Source organism: Schistocerca serialis, chromosome 10, assembly GCF_023864345.2.
Source record: "Schistocerca serialis cubense isolate TAMUIC-IGC-003099 chromosome 10, iqSchSeri2.2, whole genome shotgun sequence".
NCBI lineage: Eukaryota > Metazoa > Arthropoda > Insecta > Orthoptera > Acrididae > Schistocerca > Schistocerca serialis.
The window spans coordinates 209240930-209257480 of NC_064647.1; the positions used below are offsets into that span (position 1 = coordinate 209240930).

The 16551-nt window shown below is 42.8% G+C and overlaps 1 protein-coding gene across 2 annotated transcripts in view; it reads right to left on the reverse strand.

The window, feature by feature from the left end:
* Positions 1-695: 695 nt before the first annotated feature.
* The window catches only part of LOC126425063 (uncharacterized), a 60315-nt gene continuing 44459 nt past the window's right edge, over positions 696-16551 (reverse strand). Inside the window, exons 6-9 of one of the 2 annotated variants that reach the window (XM_050087974.1) lie at positions 13350-13420; positions 9869-9954; positions 8221-8374; positions 696-2008 (exon numbers count right to left, since the gene is read on the reverse strand). In XM_050087974.1, the coding sequence (XP_049943931.1) occupies positions 1896-2008; positions 8221-8374; positions 9869-9954; positions 13350-13420 (424 nt within the window). In that variant the 3' untranslated portion in view covers positions 696-1895. The remainder of the gene's footprint in view (positions 2009-8220; positions 8375-9868; positions 9955-13349; positions 13421-16551) is intronic. The other variant, XM_050087973.1, reaches the window with a different exon arrangement.

Genomic DNA, 16551 nt, shown 5'->3' on the forward strand with positions numbered 1-16551 from the left:
GAGATTTACCAGATTTAGATGCCTTTTTTAGAAGAATCAAGAAAAAGTTTTGCGGAAAATTTTTTAAAAGAACGGAACAACAACTAAGTCCAAATTCTACTTATTAATTTGAACAGTCGACACGATGCAACATCTACAGTTCTGTTTATCATCTGGTTGTAAAAGCCCGTTTTGTTTCATTTACCATTCGCAACTACAGGCGAAAGAGGTTTCTCAGCCTGTGTCTCGACAAAAATTAAATATCACAACAAACTTGATAACAAACTTCTACTTTATTTCACAAAGCGTAATATTAAGCATATCGGCGAAAATAAGAACAGCCATCAACCATCATATAAAAATTAAAATTGAAATGTCCTGTTGGATTATGTTATATTAAATTTAAATTGTTTGAGATTTTTTGATTTAATTTTGAAATTAAGTTTTCAAGCAAATTTGCCGTTTTTATCACAGATAATCAGAGTACATAACGTAGCGTTAATAACGTACTGTAGAAACAAACCAGAGTGTAGACGATAAAAGTGGGCATTAGAAATGATTCCACTTACCCAAAAGATTAAGAAACGCTGGCATGATTAATCATGTGTAGGAATCCTCATAGTTATCTCGTAATTGTTATTGCATTTTTTTCAACAGACACTAAAATTTTTGCTTATTTCATGCAGTTATGTATAAATGAATCAAATGAAATAGAAAAGAAAAATACTTCTTCTTTGTTAGCAGTTTTAATTTCAAATACATTTTCTTCAGTAATTAGTAATTTCACAAGCCTTAAAGATATAGTGTTTTTTACAACGCTGATGTTAGGACATTAGTAACTAAACTAGACGAAAATAAAATAATGCCCTAGAGAAATAGTCAGATAAATTTCTAGAAGATAGGTTACATGGTGCTTCCACATCTCCGATCTGTCTTAAAAATGCATCGGATTTGCATAACTTAATCTCCTTAACTTGTTTAAATAAGCTTATGCTACCTGGTGGTGTATGTATTTCTTCTTCGTTTTCGTAGTTGGACGTTCTGAAGGCTTCGTCCACCTTTACATATATGTAATCTCCTTACTCGGATTCTTTCTCATGAAGCTTTAGCATTAACGCTTGCATTCACCAGTATCGAAACATAGGATGTTACTACCGATCTCGTTGGAAATGTGTTATAAGCTGTGTGAAACTTTCTTAGTCCCAAACAGTGCGATAATTCACACTCGACGAGCTCTCATGTAATTTCAGTCACGTCTTGGAAGTGGCCCATCCCGCTGTATTGATTTCAGTTAACAGTAAAAAGTAATAAATAACTAAGAAACTGATACACTCGAGCTTAAAATTCTTTATATATGCAGTTTCATGAGGAGTTAGACATTCTGTAGAGTAATCTTTTAAGAATTCGTACTTACAAATATGTTAGCATATATTGCAGAACTAATGTTACATTAATGATGGAAGCTGAAGAAATGAATTAAAATTTGTACCATGGTTGGGACTTGAACCCGGGCCTCCTTGCTTACTAGGCAGGCACAGTAGCCATCACATCACCACAGCACTATAGCTAACATACCTGCAGGGACCCCGTTTGTACAATGCCCTCGCTAACTGGGGTAGTCCGTAGAGTTACGTTAACTATAGTTTTGTCGTGGTGCAATGGTTGGCATGCCTGCCTTTTTCAGCTTCCATTATTATCGTAGATAAAGATGAAACTCAAACGTCTGAAGGGAAAATTAATTATATCAGATTTATAATGCTACATTATTCATTGGTATATCGTCGGTAGCCAGCACTCACGTTGCATGCCTACACACGCTACGTACACATAGCTGTTGAGACAGAAACGAAACCTAGGTGGACCTCATACCAGGCCCAAGTGCCCAGTTCGAACGCACCCTGCCTTCTGCCTCGTTGTCACACTATCACTTGTTCAACCCGCTTGTCGTCGTTGTCCTCTTCGTCTTCCTCTTTGGTTGTCAGCTGTCGGCGAAAGTTGACCACCACCATCCAGTAGTAGACGTTAATGCCTGTAACAGAACAGAATAGCTCGGATGATAGACGAATGGTCATCGAGGGCTTCAGCTACTAGTCGCGTCGCAGAACTGAACGTCCGAGGCAGGTGTCATGAGCCAATACGTCACTGCATCACTACCGTTTCCCGTCTTGCTATTAGTGGCGTTCAGCTTTCCTAGCATAACTACACCGTGGTAGAGGGGCAGCGCCTTTCATTAGTAATCAAAAACGTTCTCGCTGCTTAATTTTTCAATAAAAATCACCAGCATTGGCGGCCGAAGACTTACGGCATAAGAAGTCACCTCATACTACCAATGGCCTTGTCAAAGAGGGCGGAGGAGCGGACAGATGTTTAAGGCAATCTCTTGCCATTGGGATGGGAAACTGCCCCTAGAAGGCGGAAGAATCAGCAATGACCAACGCCATAAGGACGCAGAAGGGAACGGAAACCACAGAATTAAAGACACATAACCTGTGTCCTCAGGACATGTGGCCTGTAATTGAAAAATCATGATGATCTCCCCACTGGCAAAATATTCCAGACTAGTCCCCCATCTGGACCTCCAGGAGGGGACTGCCAAGGAGGTAACCATGAGAAAAGATTGAATAATTCTAGTTTTAACCATTTGAGTACCAGTGGTTTTAAGTACCGGTATACTAATTCAAAAGCCAAGATCGCTTCAAAACTGTTTACTAGATGATCGGTTTCAACACACTAAAGGTGCCATCATCAGATCTGTGAAGATATAACAGGTTTAAGGAAGGGCTTACATGAGTTACACTATATACATTACTATTAGTACAGCACTACATACCTGAATGTAGCTTAACATGCATAAATCATTTGTATATAACGATACATGAGGCAGACCAGCTGATATAAAATCATTGTCACAGAAATAAAAATTAAAAAACAACTACTCTCATGGTCATTCTATTCCATCAGATATACACTCCTGGAAATTGAAATAAGAACACCGTGAATTCATTGTCCCAGGAAGGGGAAACTTTATTGACACATTCCTGGGGTCAGATACATCACATGATCACACTGACAGAACCACAGGCACATAGACACAGGCAACAGAGCATGCACAATGTCGGCACTAGTACAGTGTATATCCACCTTTCGCAGCAATGCAGGCTGCTATTCTCCCATGGAGACGATCGTAGAGATGCTGGATGTAGTCCTGTGGAACGGCTTGCCATGCCATATCCACCTGGCGCCTCAGTTGGACCAGCGTTCGTGCTGGACGTGCAGACCGCGTGAGACGACGCTTCATCCAGTCCCAAACATGCTCAATGGGGGACAGATCCGGAGATCTTGCTGGCCAGGGTAGTTGACTTACACCTTCTACAGCACGTTGGGTGGCACGGGATACATGCGGACGTGCATTGTCCTGTTGGAACAGCAAGTTCCCTTGCCGGTCTAGGAATGGTAGAACGATGGGTTCGATGACGGTTTGGATGTACCGTGCACTATTCAGTGTCCCCTCGACGATCGCCAGTGGTGTACGGCCAGTGTAGGACATCGCTCCCCACACCATGATGCCGGGTGTTGGCCCTGTGTGCCTCGGTCGTATGCAGTCCTGATTGTGGCGCTCACCTGCATGGCGCAAAACATGCATACGACCATCATTGGCACCAAGGCAGAAGCGACTCTGATCGCTGAAGACGACACGTCTCCATTCGTCCCTCCATTCACGCCTGTCGCGACACCACTGGAGGCGGGCTGCACGATGTTGGGGCGTGAGCGGAAGACGGCCTAACGGTGTGCGGGACCGTAGCCCAGCTTCATGGAGACGGTTGCGAATGGTCCTCGCCGATACCCCAGGAGCAACAGTGTCCCTAATTTGCTGGGAAGTGGCGGTGCGGTCCCCTACGGCACTGCGTAGGATCCTACGGTCTTGGCGTGCATCCGTACGTCGCTGCGGTCCGGTCCCAGGTCGACGGGCACGTGCACCTTCCGCCGACCACTGGCGACAACATCGATGTACTGTGGAGACCTCACGCCCCACGTGTTGAGCAATTCGGCGGTACGTCCATCCGGCCTCCCACATGCCCACTATAGGCCCTCGCTCAAAGTCCGTCAACTGCACATACGGTTCACGTCCACGCTGTCGCGGCATGCTACCAGTGTTAAAGACTGCGATGGAGCTCCGTATGCCACGGCAAACTGGCTGACACTGACGGCGGCGGTGCACAAATGCTGCGCAGCTAGCGCCATTCGACGGCCAACACCGCGGTTCCTGGTGTGTCCGCTGTGCCGTGCGTGTGATCATTGCTTGTACAGTCCTCTCGCATTGTCCGGAGCAAGTATGGTGGGTCTGACACACCGGTGTCAATGTGTTCTTTTTTCCATTTCCAGGAGTGTATTAGTCGTTGTTAGTCGAGCTGTGATCATGTGTCAAATAGTTTTATCTGGTGACTTCGGTTTTTTGCGTTCCGCTCACAGCAGGTCCAGAAACGTTGCAGGCTGTGATAACGTACCGAAGCCAATGGCGATTGTGGCAGTGACGTCACAGACTACAGGTCGACTTCAGCCAGCTGCTGCCGTCGACGGGCATGTAGGGCTTCTGCCCCCTTGTTTTTGAGTCGTCAGTCTGCTGACTGGTTTGATGCGGCCCACCACGAATTCCTCTCCTGTGCCAACCTCTTCATCTCAGAGAAGCACTTGCAACCAACGTCCTCAATTATATGCTGGATGTATTCCAATCTCTGTCTTCCTCTACAGCTTTTGGCCTCAACAGCTCCCTCTACTACCATGGAAGTTATTCCGTGATATCTTAACATAAATCCTATCATCCTGTACCTTCCCCTTGTCAGTGTTTTCCACATATTCCTTTCCTCTCCGATTCTGTGCAGAACCTCCTCATTCCTTATCTTATCAGTTCACCTAATTTTCAACATTCGTCTGAAGCACCATATCTCAGATGCTTCGATTCTCTCTTATCGCTGTTTTTCCACAGTCCACGTTTCACTACCATACAATGCTGTGCTCCAAACGTCCATTCTCAGAAATTTCTTCCTCAAATTAGGGACTATGTTTGTTACCAGTAGACTTCTCTTGGCCAGAAATGGCCTGTTTTTCAGTGCTAGTCTGCTTTTGATGTCCTCCTTGCTCCGTTCGTCATTGGTTATTTTGCTGCCTAGCTAGTAGAATTCCTTCACTTCATCTACTTCATGACCAACAATCCCGATGTTACGTTCCTCGCTGTTCTCATTTCTGTACTTCTCATAACTTTCGTCTTTCTTCGATTTACTCTGAATCCATATTATGTACTCATTAGACTGTTCGTTCCATTCAGCAGATCATTTAATTCTTCTTCCACTCAGGATAGCAATGTCATGTGCGAATCGTATCATTGATACCTTTTCACCTTGAATTTTGATTTCACTTCTGAACCTTTTTCTTTATTTCCATCAATGCTTCTTAGATGTACAGATCGAACAGTAGGGGCGAAAGACTATGCCCCTCTCTTACACCCCGTAGTCTGGTGGCTAGCGTTGCTGCCTCTGAATCACGGGATCCCAGGTTCGATTCTCGGCCAGGTTGGAGATTTTCTTTGCCCGGGAACTGCGTGTTTGTGCTGCCCTCATCATTTTATCCTCATCATCATTATTCATGACAGGGGCTCCATTGGACTGAGTAAAAATTAAGACTGTGTAAAAATAGGGACTTTGTACGGGCGCTGATGACCGCGCAGTTGAACGCCCCACAAACCAGACATCATCATCGTGATCATCATCGTCATCATCTCTTACACCCCTTTTAATCCGAGCGCTTCGTTCTTGGTCGTCCACTTTTATTATTCCCTCTTGACTAATGTACACATTTGTACATTACCCCTCTCTCCCTATAGCTTTCCCCCTATTTTTCTCAGCATTTCGAACATATTGCACTACTTTACATCGTCGAACGCTTTCTCCAGGTCGACAAATCCTATGAACGTGTCTTGATTTTTCTTAATCTCGCTTCCATTATCAATGGCAACTTCAGAATTGCCTCTCTGTTGCCTTTATCTTTTCTTGAAGCCAAGCTGATCGCCATCCAACAGCTCCTCAATTATCTTTTCCAATCTTCTGTGTATTATTCTTGTCAGCATCTTGGATGTGTGAGCTGTTAAACCGATTCAGCGATAATTCTCGCAATCTTCGGAATTGCGTGGATACCCAAGACAAAAGACGGAAATCGTACCACTACAGCGTAACCGAATGGATAACGTCCTGATATTGTGTAGATGATATTTTTCCGAAAGTCAGACGGTAAACACCAACGTGAATATTCGTTTTGTTGTCACTTCTCCCAATGTTATCCATCCCTTCTGCCTTACTTGATCTTAAGTCGTCCAATAAATTCTGATTCTGGATGCCCTTTTGTTGTTGTTGTTGAGGTCTTCAGTCCTGAGACTGATTTGATGCAGTTCTCCACGCTATCCTGTGCAAGCTTCTTCATCTCCCAGTACCTACTGCAACCTACATCCCTCTGAATCTGCTTAGTGTATTTATCTCTTGGTCTCCCTCTACGATTTTTACCCTCCACACTGCCCTCCAGTACTAAATTGGTGATCCATTGGTGCCTCAGAACATGTCCTACCAATCGATCCCTTCTTTTAGTCAAGTTGTGCCACAAACTTATCTTCCCCCCAATCCTATTCAATACCTCCTCATTAGTTATGTGATCTACCCATCTAATCTTCAGCATTCTTCTGTAGCACCACATTTCGAAAGTTTCTATTCTCTTCTTTTCCAAACTATTTATCGTCCATGTTTCACTTCCATACATGGCTACACTCCATACAAATACTTTCAGAAACGATTTCCTGACACTTAAATCTATACTCGATGTTAACAAATTTCTCTTCTTCAGAAACGCTTTCCTTCCCATTGCCAGTCTACATTTTATATCCTCTCTACTTCGACCATCATCAGTTATTTTGCTCCCCTTATAGCAAAACTCACTTACTACTTTAAGTGTCTAATTTCCTAATCTAATGCCCTCAGCATCACCCGACTTAATTCGATTAGATTCCATTATCCTCGTTTTGCTTTTGTTGATGTTCATATTATATCCTCCTTTCAAGACACTGTCCATTCCGTTCAACTGCTCTTCCAAGTCCTTTGCTGTCTCTGACAGAATTACAATGTCATCGGCGAACCTCAAAGTTTTTATTTCTTATCCATGGATTCTAATAGCTACACCGAATTTTTCTTTTGTTTCCTTCATTGCTTGGTCAATATACAGATTGAATAACATCGGGGAGAGGCTACAACCCTGTCTCACTCCCTTCCCAACCACTACTTCCCTTTCATGCCCCTCGACTCTTATAGCTGCCATCTGGTTTCTGTACAAATTGGAAATAGCCTTTCGCTCCCTGTATTTTACCCCTGCCACCTTCAGAATTTGAAAGAGAGTGTTCCAGTCAACATTGTCAAAAGCTTTCTCTAAGTCTACAAATGCTAGAAATGTAGGTTTGCCTTTCCTTAATCTAGCTTCTAAGATAAGTCGTAGAGTAAGTATTGCCTCACGTGTTCCAATATTTCTACGGAATCCAAACTGATCTTCCCCGAGGTCGGCTTCTACCAGTTTTTCCATTCGTCTATAAAGAATTCGCGTTAGTATTTTGCTGCCGTGACTTATTAAACTGATAGTTCGGTAATTTTCAGATCTGTCCATACCTGCTTTCTTTGGGATTGGAATTATTATATTCTTCTTGAAGCCTGACAGTATTTCGCCTGTCTCATACATCTTGCTCACCAGATGGTAGAGTTTTGTCAGGACTGGCTCTTCCAAGGCTGTCAGTAGTTCTAATGGAATCTTGTCTACTCCCGGGGCCTTGTTTCGACTCAGGTCTTTCAGTGCTCTGTCAAACTCTTAACGCAGTATCATATCTCCCATTTCATCTTTATCTACATCCTCTTCCATTTCCATAATATTGCCCTCAAGTACATCGCCCTTGTAGTATCATATCTCCCATTTCATCTTCATCTACATGCTCTTCCATTTCCATAATATTGTCCCCAAGTACATTGCCCTTGTATAGACCCTCTATATAATCCTTCCACTTTTCTACTTTCCCTTCTTTGCTTAGAAGTGGGTTTCCATCTGAGCTCTTGATATTCATACAAGTCGTTCTCTGGATGCCCTATCTGTTCTAAATCGACTTTTAATTTCACCGAGGGATATTTTGACTTTCCTACATGCCGAGTCAGTTGTTGTGCTTACCGAGATGTATGGCCATGTTGAGCAGCGTGACGATGGGGATCTGGACGGGGATGACGTGGAACATCAACGTCGCTGTCGCCAAGGTACTCGCCGTGGCCACCGTAAGGAGCAGAGCCTCGGCCACGAGCCACGCCGTCACCATGGTCGCCGATTCCTGGCCAGCGAAAGAAGGAACTGATTACACATCTAAACACTATCCCCAATAATAAGCTGCGAGCCTTGCTTCATACCCTGAAACAACCGACACCGACTCAAAGGAAGGCCTCGGCGCTTGTTCGTGACGTCACGTCAGCTAGGCACGGCGAACGCCAGGTCTGTTGCAGGCATACTCATAATGCTGGCGTCTCCCTCTCTGACACAGGAAAATGTGGAACTATTGGCGGTAGTTGACCAACACACATTGTTCTGAGAGATTTCTGCAATCAATTAGTTGTGCATTTCATTACACTTCTTAACAAATAGTGTACTCCTGAAGTTAAATTTCCACCTGTTTTAAGGATTGACATACAAAAACAACTTCATGGTCCAGCAGCAACAGAATTCGTGCTTCTTTACCTTATTTGTAAATCTGAGGAAGTTACGTTTGTACTGGGTTGCTTTTACAAGAAACTGTGAACATATTGGTGCTCTTCTTTGGTTGACTATGGGGTGAGGAGCACTGAATGTTAATGAAATATCTTGCGATTGTACACGTTGGGGGACGGGATGGGGGACAGAAGAAGAGGCAAAAGAGAGATACTCGTTTTATCAAATAAAACTTTTTTATCTTATGAAGTTTCTCCTTTCAGTTGCAAGAGGGGAATATTTATCTTTTCTAATGTGCATGTTTAAAAAAGTTAAAGCTCAGCAGTATTTTCGATGTATGAAGCTATTTTGTTTCCTGTTTATAATTCCTTTCGTTGAAAACGACTGTAATCTAATGACTGGCAACAGTTGGACATTTACACAAGTAAATTAGTTCACATTTCCAGTGACGATGTCAAACGAAAATAAATAAACAAATAAAAGAAACGAGTTCATTGTAAAGGGGTTGGGGTAAGTTTCTATAACAAAGTGGATCAAGTAAATATAGTTACTTGATTGTAAAATTTCCGAAGCTTGCAATGGGGCAAAGCATCTTCTCATATTGATCTACGTTTCGACAGGATTCAGTAATACAGAACTATGATCTTCATTTGCAGCTTTACGATAGTAAGAAAATCTTTCATCTAAATAAAACTGCAGAATCCAAAACAATACTAAACATTTTGTCCTAAAATAAGAGATTTACAGTGATAAGCACGCCGAGGCGTTTCTGCCTGCAACAGACCTGGCGTTCGCCGTGCCTAGCTGACGTGACGTCACCAACAAGCGCCGAGGCCTTCCTTTGAGTCGGTGTTGAAACAACTCACGTTGAATGATGAGACTAAAGTTATCAGTGAACGTACAGTGATTAACACTCAACTGAGAGGGAAACAAGTCGAAAGTTTACTTATTTACTTTCATATTTATATATCTTTTTTCTGCCAGATAAAATTGGTATAGAGGTGTGACGATCAAAGACCTTTATTTGGTGAATGTGGCTAAAATATCCACAGTAGTAATAATGATAATAATAATAATCTGCCCATTTGCCTGTGAAATTGGATCTGAAAATGGCCACTCTTACCTTGTAGACGCCCGCCATCAGCAGTGGTGTGGCAGCCATCGTGGCAACCCATATGCCGATGTTGAAGTACAGGATTGACTTGTCAACTGCAACACAACATCGGGAAAGATTTAACGTCGGTCCCACTGTCAAGTGCTGTTCAAACATCTGCTCAGTGTTTTAGTTATGCTTATGCAACAGCTCATGCCTCGTCTACCAACAAGGCGGATGGCGCAAGTACACTGATCATAAAAGTCCGGACGCCACTGTGTAATCCGGAATTTCCCACGAGATGTCACCAGAGGTGGACCTGCCTTTGTAAAAGGAGACGGGGAAGGTTGTGTTGCAAGTAGAGGAGTAGTGACAGCTGCGTGGGTCGGAGAGCACAGTGCCTTCTAACTAGACCAGTCATTGAATGTCACCCGAGTAATAAAGCCATCAGGGGCATTTAAACCACTCTAAAACTGCCCATATCGGCCGTTGGTGATGTGATTGTGGACACGCGAAGGAAAAAGCACAGATAATCCGAGACTAGGCGGACCTAATGTACTGACGGAGAGGGGCTATCGAGCATTGCGGAGGGTAGTCAAGCTAGCAGAACGTGCTTACGTAGCGAGCTATGATTTTGCGGACAGGATGGGCAGCTGTCTGTGGTTTTTTCCTGATGATACCGTGGTGTACAGTAAGGCGTCGGCTTTGAGTGACTGTAGGAAGATACAAGAAGACTCAGACAAAATTTCCAGCTGGTCCTAAATGTGGGAAAATGTAAGGTAATGCGGATATGTAGGAGGGACAAACCTGTAATGTTTGGATACAGTGTTACTTGTACCCTGCTTCAGCACATGGGACGGGCATGTGAAAATTGTGGTAGGAAAGGAGAATGGTCGACTTCGGTTTATTGGGAGAGTCTTAGGAAAGGTTGGTTCACCTGTAAAGGAGACCTCATATAGGGCGCTGGTGCGACCTATTCTTGAGTATTGGTGAGTGTTTGGGATCCGTAGCTGGTGGGACTGAAGGAAGACATCGAAGCAGCTCCAAGGCGGACTGCTAGATTTCTTACCGGTAGGTTTGAATAACACGGAAGTGTTACGGAGATGCTTCGCGAACTCAAATGAGAATCCGTGGAGGGAAGCTGACCGCTGAACGATTCTACTGCCACCAACATACAGTGTCTGTAAGGACTACGAAGATAAGATACGAGAAATTAGGGGTCATCCGGAGGCATATAGACAGTTTTTAAAAATTTTTTCTTTTTAAAATTCAGTTTTGATCGCACCACGTATGCTACAATATCATATGACCATCATCAGACCCAAGGCATCCTTAGAAGATGGTAGATGGAGCACTCTTCTCAGCTGCTGTGATGTCAACCGAGATATATATATATCTCCCAGGAGGAAAGGTCAGTATTCAGTGATATGACAGGAACGCTCATTCGAAGCAAAATAGTCTTTTAAACATGGGCTCTAAAATGCATACGTAAGAAACTATGAACACTTACACATCTTCGATACAGTGAAACGAACCTCTTCTAGTGCAAGCTCTTTTCATTCCATATTTTGAAGGAGGTGGTATCGGTTAAAATTAGGAAAAATGTCCAGTGAACATGGGTTTTAAAATGGATATTTTAAGAGGTCCCAGCACTTGTTTAGTAGAAGAGATGTGTATCACAGTATCGAACTTGAACAAGTGCTTACAGCTCTTAACGTATGCACTTCAGAGTCTATGTTTTCTAGACCTTTTGTGATTCGAATGAACGTCCTGTTATATCCCAGAATATTGATCATTCCTCCTGAGACACCCTGCATGCTGTACATTTGTCTTGTTTACAGGAGTAAGTCCCTATCCTTCGTTCCTCGACTTCTGAGAGGAAGTGTTACTATGTGCAGCTCTTTTACTGATGGGTACTATATACAGAGGAAGAGAGACTGTATCTGCCCCTGTTCTATCCCAAGTCCAACTGTAACTCTCAGCAGCAAGGGTGAAACGTCTCTGTGGAGTCGTTTCGTAAGACGCTTATCTCACTGGATTCTGTGCACCCTAATCTGTTCACCGTCTCATTGCGTTGTAATTTACTAACTCTCCCAGAAAGACTGAGCAATCAAACTAAGGCTTATTAAATGATAATATGTTTGATTTTTTCGTGTTCCATAGGAAATCATGAACTGTATTTATTACATTTTTCCCTTCCATCTACCCTGTGTGTGCGTGAATGTGTCTGAATGAGTGTTTTTACGAGTGGTTTCGGGTTTCTTTTGTGGGGGACGGTGAGTTGGTTGTCGTCTGCTAGGAGCAGATGATGTTTGCTTCTCGTTTGGAGGGTAGCACAGGATGACCAACTTAGGATCCCAGTACCTGGACAGAGACGTTTACCCCTTTTAGTCTGGGGTTAGTTTGTCTGCCAGGTTGGTGGCGAAAGCCCACCCCTCTGGTAGCTTCCGTTGCACCGGTAGTTAGGCGAAGCTCGGTCGAGAAAGGACACTCTGCAGCTAGCGGATGGTAAGTACATTTCGTAGCTCCTAGAGAGGGTTTCTGCTGATAGGAAGTAGGTCGAATTAGAACTTTCCTATGTTAAATTCATGGCATATTTAAGTACTTAAGCTTAACTGAAGCGTGTGTAGTTGTGTACTTTCGGAATGTGGCATAATTATTTTGTTAAAATGGTGGTTGAAATTAAAAGTGTGGAAGTTGCTTTGTTCCTTTCGGACAGCCGTGGGTATGTAGATGGAATGATTGAATTATTGTGTTCCACTTCCCTTTTGTGTGTTTTTCCTTTTTAATTGCACGATTATACGATTTTTTTTTGCGAATTATTTCGTTAAACTATTTTATTCAGGCGCCAGTCATGTGTATTCATAGGAAGTGCATCAAATTAAGCAATGAAATATATGTGCTACGTCAAATATAAACACTGCGTCCTTTATCTTTCTCATTGTTGCCAGTTTTCAAATTAATTTTTTATTCCGTGATTTTTTAGTTAATCTGTTTGCTTGTGATGAACAAAAATGGGGGGAAAAATCAAAGTAAACGGTGCACTGTCTCAAAATCAAGAAATTATCACATTTAATTAAACAAGCTCATTGATACACGACATACAACGCTGTTTATCTTGTTAGTTACTTTAAAAAAATCCGTTCTTCTAATTAAATTCTTAATTTAATTAAACTCATTTTCAGTTCGGTCTTTTCTTAATTGTTAGAAAGGGCTTGGGCTGGTGGCTACCCCGTAATTTTTAAGTTTATAATAGTCCTTGTGAGCTGGCTTAACCAGAAATTGCGCACAAGGGTTACATCTCCATTATTCTAGGTACGTAACGTATGTCGAGCCTTGGATAGGATCTCTTTACAGTTCTACATACATATTTTACAAGGGCTAAGTGTCATCTTGGTGTGAATACAAAGATAGAGAAGTCTTCACATTCGTAAGTTGAAGTCCTTAGCTTCGAGCTACTGTCGAATGATAACTGCTATTCAGTGGTATTCAAATTTCAAACAGTACTTACACTGTCCTCTCAGGTCGAAGTCCAGAACGCCGTTATCCGCGTCGAAAGGCATATAGTTCCGAATACAGGGCCTGTAACACAGTACCAGTCCAATACACAGTTTGTTAGAAGTTGTAATCCTTACAAAGTGAACGGCGGCTGCGATGAAAGCATTTCTTAAGAGCATAGCTGTGCACAAGACTGTTAAGGGGAGGTTTACTATCTTTTGGTTCAAAAAATCGATTTCTTTTAAATTTCATTTTTGGATCGATAAAAGCGTTTAGAATCGACCCCCAAACGGTTTTTCCTAATACAGAACGGAAATGTTTGTTATTCGCGGTTGAACAAAAAAATGCACATGCCTGAAATCGACCTTTTTCACTCACCAGTTTTTTCCTTGCGGCGGACGAGTTATTGTGCCGGTGCTTGGGAGGAAACACACAAAATTCAAATCAAAGTTTGAACACGTCTGTTTGGAAATTAGCCACCAAGCATTTGCATTCTGGTGCGAAGACTGCGGAGATTGCGACTTTCCTGGCAGTGAGCAGCTTCAACGAAGGGTATTCAGCAATTTTGAAGACCATGACAACGATGGACGTCACCCTGGGACTCTATTCGACGCAGTTCGCCAAGCATTCGGACGACCACCGGATTCAAGCGGCCGAAAACCGCTTGCCACCGGCCGTACGAGCGGCCCTGGAGCAGCGCAGGATGGCCCAGATCGAGCAGAACGCCCTCTATGAGGAAGAGGAAGGACTAGTTCATGGACCCGGAATAGCAGATCGAACGCACGTTGCATAATATTGCATTTATATGTAGTCAAAACTTCCAACGCGTTTTTCTCGAAATGATGATTTCTTTTTATCGCGCGGTATGGTAACTTCAAATCTACTGAACCGATTGGCATGATTCTTTGTTTCCGACGAAGCTAACTAAATTGTCTAGGAGTTTTATCACTTTTATTCCGATCCATCAACTATAAATATTTTCACTTGGCCGACGAAGTCGACAAATCGATGAAAAAAACCCTATTTTTTTCAAATGGCCGCCATTTTGTTTCCTATGGTCCAAATAACTTAAGCGAGGTACAGCTCCTAGAGAGTCTTATATACTTCGCTAACGTCAACTCAGTTTTGATTTCAGACGAGCCGGCTGACCTGTGACATACCGCGCGTGGAGGTCTACATCGAAATTTTGTTTCGTTCTGACGGCACTTCCGCCTTTTGACTTCGACATTTTCGGTCGAAAAAATTCCAGTTTGTAGAGGAAATATCAATAAACATTTTGAGTAAATTTGACATTGATATTTATAACACATCCCGAGAAAAAAATTCTCAAAGAACATGTTTTTTCGGGCCAAAGATAGTAAACCTCCCCTTAAGTTAACTTTTCGAGTAACGGATTAATTTTTAAGTTAACTTTGCAAAATGTTAACGGACTTTTTAACTGCGATTAACTTCGAGTCCGTTAATTGTTAATTAGGCACCTACTATTTATGACAGTAAACGCCGCATCGCCCACGGAAATCGTCTTCTGACAAGTTGGGGTTATGTACAGGGGGACAATTATAGAACTATACGAAAAAAAAAACGTAAATTAGTTGCGAAATAATTCAACATTTAAATGTCACTAAAGATATTTTGATTTGCGTTACATGTTAGATATACCTGCCATCATTGGCGATGACGAGGCGCAGACGAATAGCGAGATTCTGCGGGACCTGCTGACTGTCGGAACATAGATGCCGTCGATGACCTCCTGAATGGCTACTTTCAGCTCGGTAATGGTTTTGGGTTTACTGTACACCATGTCTTTAATACAGCCACACAAAAAGAAGTCGCGTGTATTCAGATCTGGAGAATACGGGGGCCAATCGAGGCCCATGCTAGTGACCTCTGGAGACCCCGGAGCCAGAACGGTGTCCCGAAAGTGCTCATCCAGGACATCAAATACTCTAGTGCTTCGATAGGGCCGAGCTCCGTCTTGAATGAACCACGTCTTGTCGAAATCCGGGTCACTTGGGATAATGGGGATGAAATCATATTCAAAAACCTTCACGTTAGGTAGTCATCGTGCTATCAAGGAATTATTTTTTTTTGGTCATCAGCCTACTGACTGGTTTGATGCGGCCCGCCACGAATTCCTTTCCTGTGCTAACCTCTTCATCTCAGAGTAGCACTTGCAACCTACGTCCTCAACTATTTGCTTGACGTATTCCAATCTCTGTCTTCCTCTACAGTTTTTGCCCTCTACAGCTCCCTCTAGTACCATGGAAGTCATTCCCTCATGTCTTAGCAGATGTCCTATCATCCTGTCCCTTCTCCTTATCAATGTTTTCCACATATTCCTTTCCTCTCCGATTCTGCGTAGAACCTCCTCATTCCTTACCTTATCAGTCCACCTAATTTTCAACATTCGTCTATAGCACCACATCTCAAATGCTTCGATTCTCTTCTGTTCCGGTTTTCCCACAGTCCATGTTTCACTACCATACAATGCTGTACTCCAGACGTACATCCTCAGAAATTTCTTCCTCAAATTAAGGCCGGTTTTTGATATTAGTAGACTTCTCTTGGCCAGAAATGCCTTTTTTGCCATAGCGAGTCTGCTTTTGATGTCCTCCTTGCTCCGTCCGTCATTGGTTATTTTACTGCCTAGGTAGCAGAATTCCTTAACTTCATTGACTTCGTGACCATCAATGGTGATGTTAAGTTTCTCGCTGTTCTCATTTCTACTACTTCTCATTACCTTCGTCTTTCTCCGATTTACTCTCAAACCATACTGTGTACTCATTAGACTGTTCATTCCGTTCAGCAGATCATTTAATTCCTGTTCACTTTCACTCAGGATAGCAATGTCATCAGCGAATCGTATCATTGATATCCTTTCACCTTGTATTTTAATTCCACTCCTGAACCTTTCTTTAATTTCCATCATTGCTTCCTCGATGTACAGATTGAAGAGTAGGGGCGAAAGGCTACAGCCTTGTCTTACACCCTTCTTAATACGAGCACTTCGTTCTTGATCGTCCACTCTTATTATTCCCTCTTGGTTGTTGTACATATTGTATATGACCCGTCTCTCCCTATAGCTTACCCCTACTTTTTTCAGAATCTCGAACAGCTTGCACCATTTTATATTGTCGAGCGCTTTTTCCAGGTCGACAAATCCTATGAAAGTGTCTTGATTATTCTTTAGCCTTGCTTCCATTATTAGCGGTAAC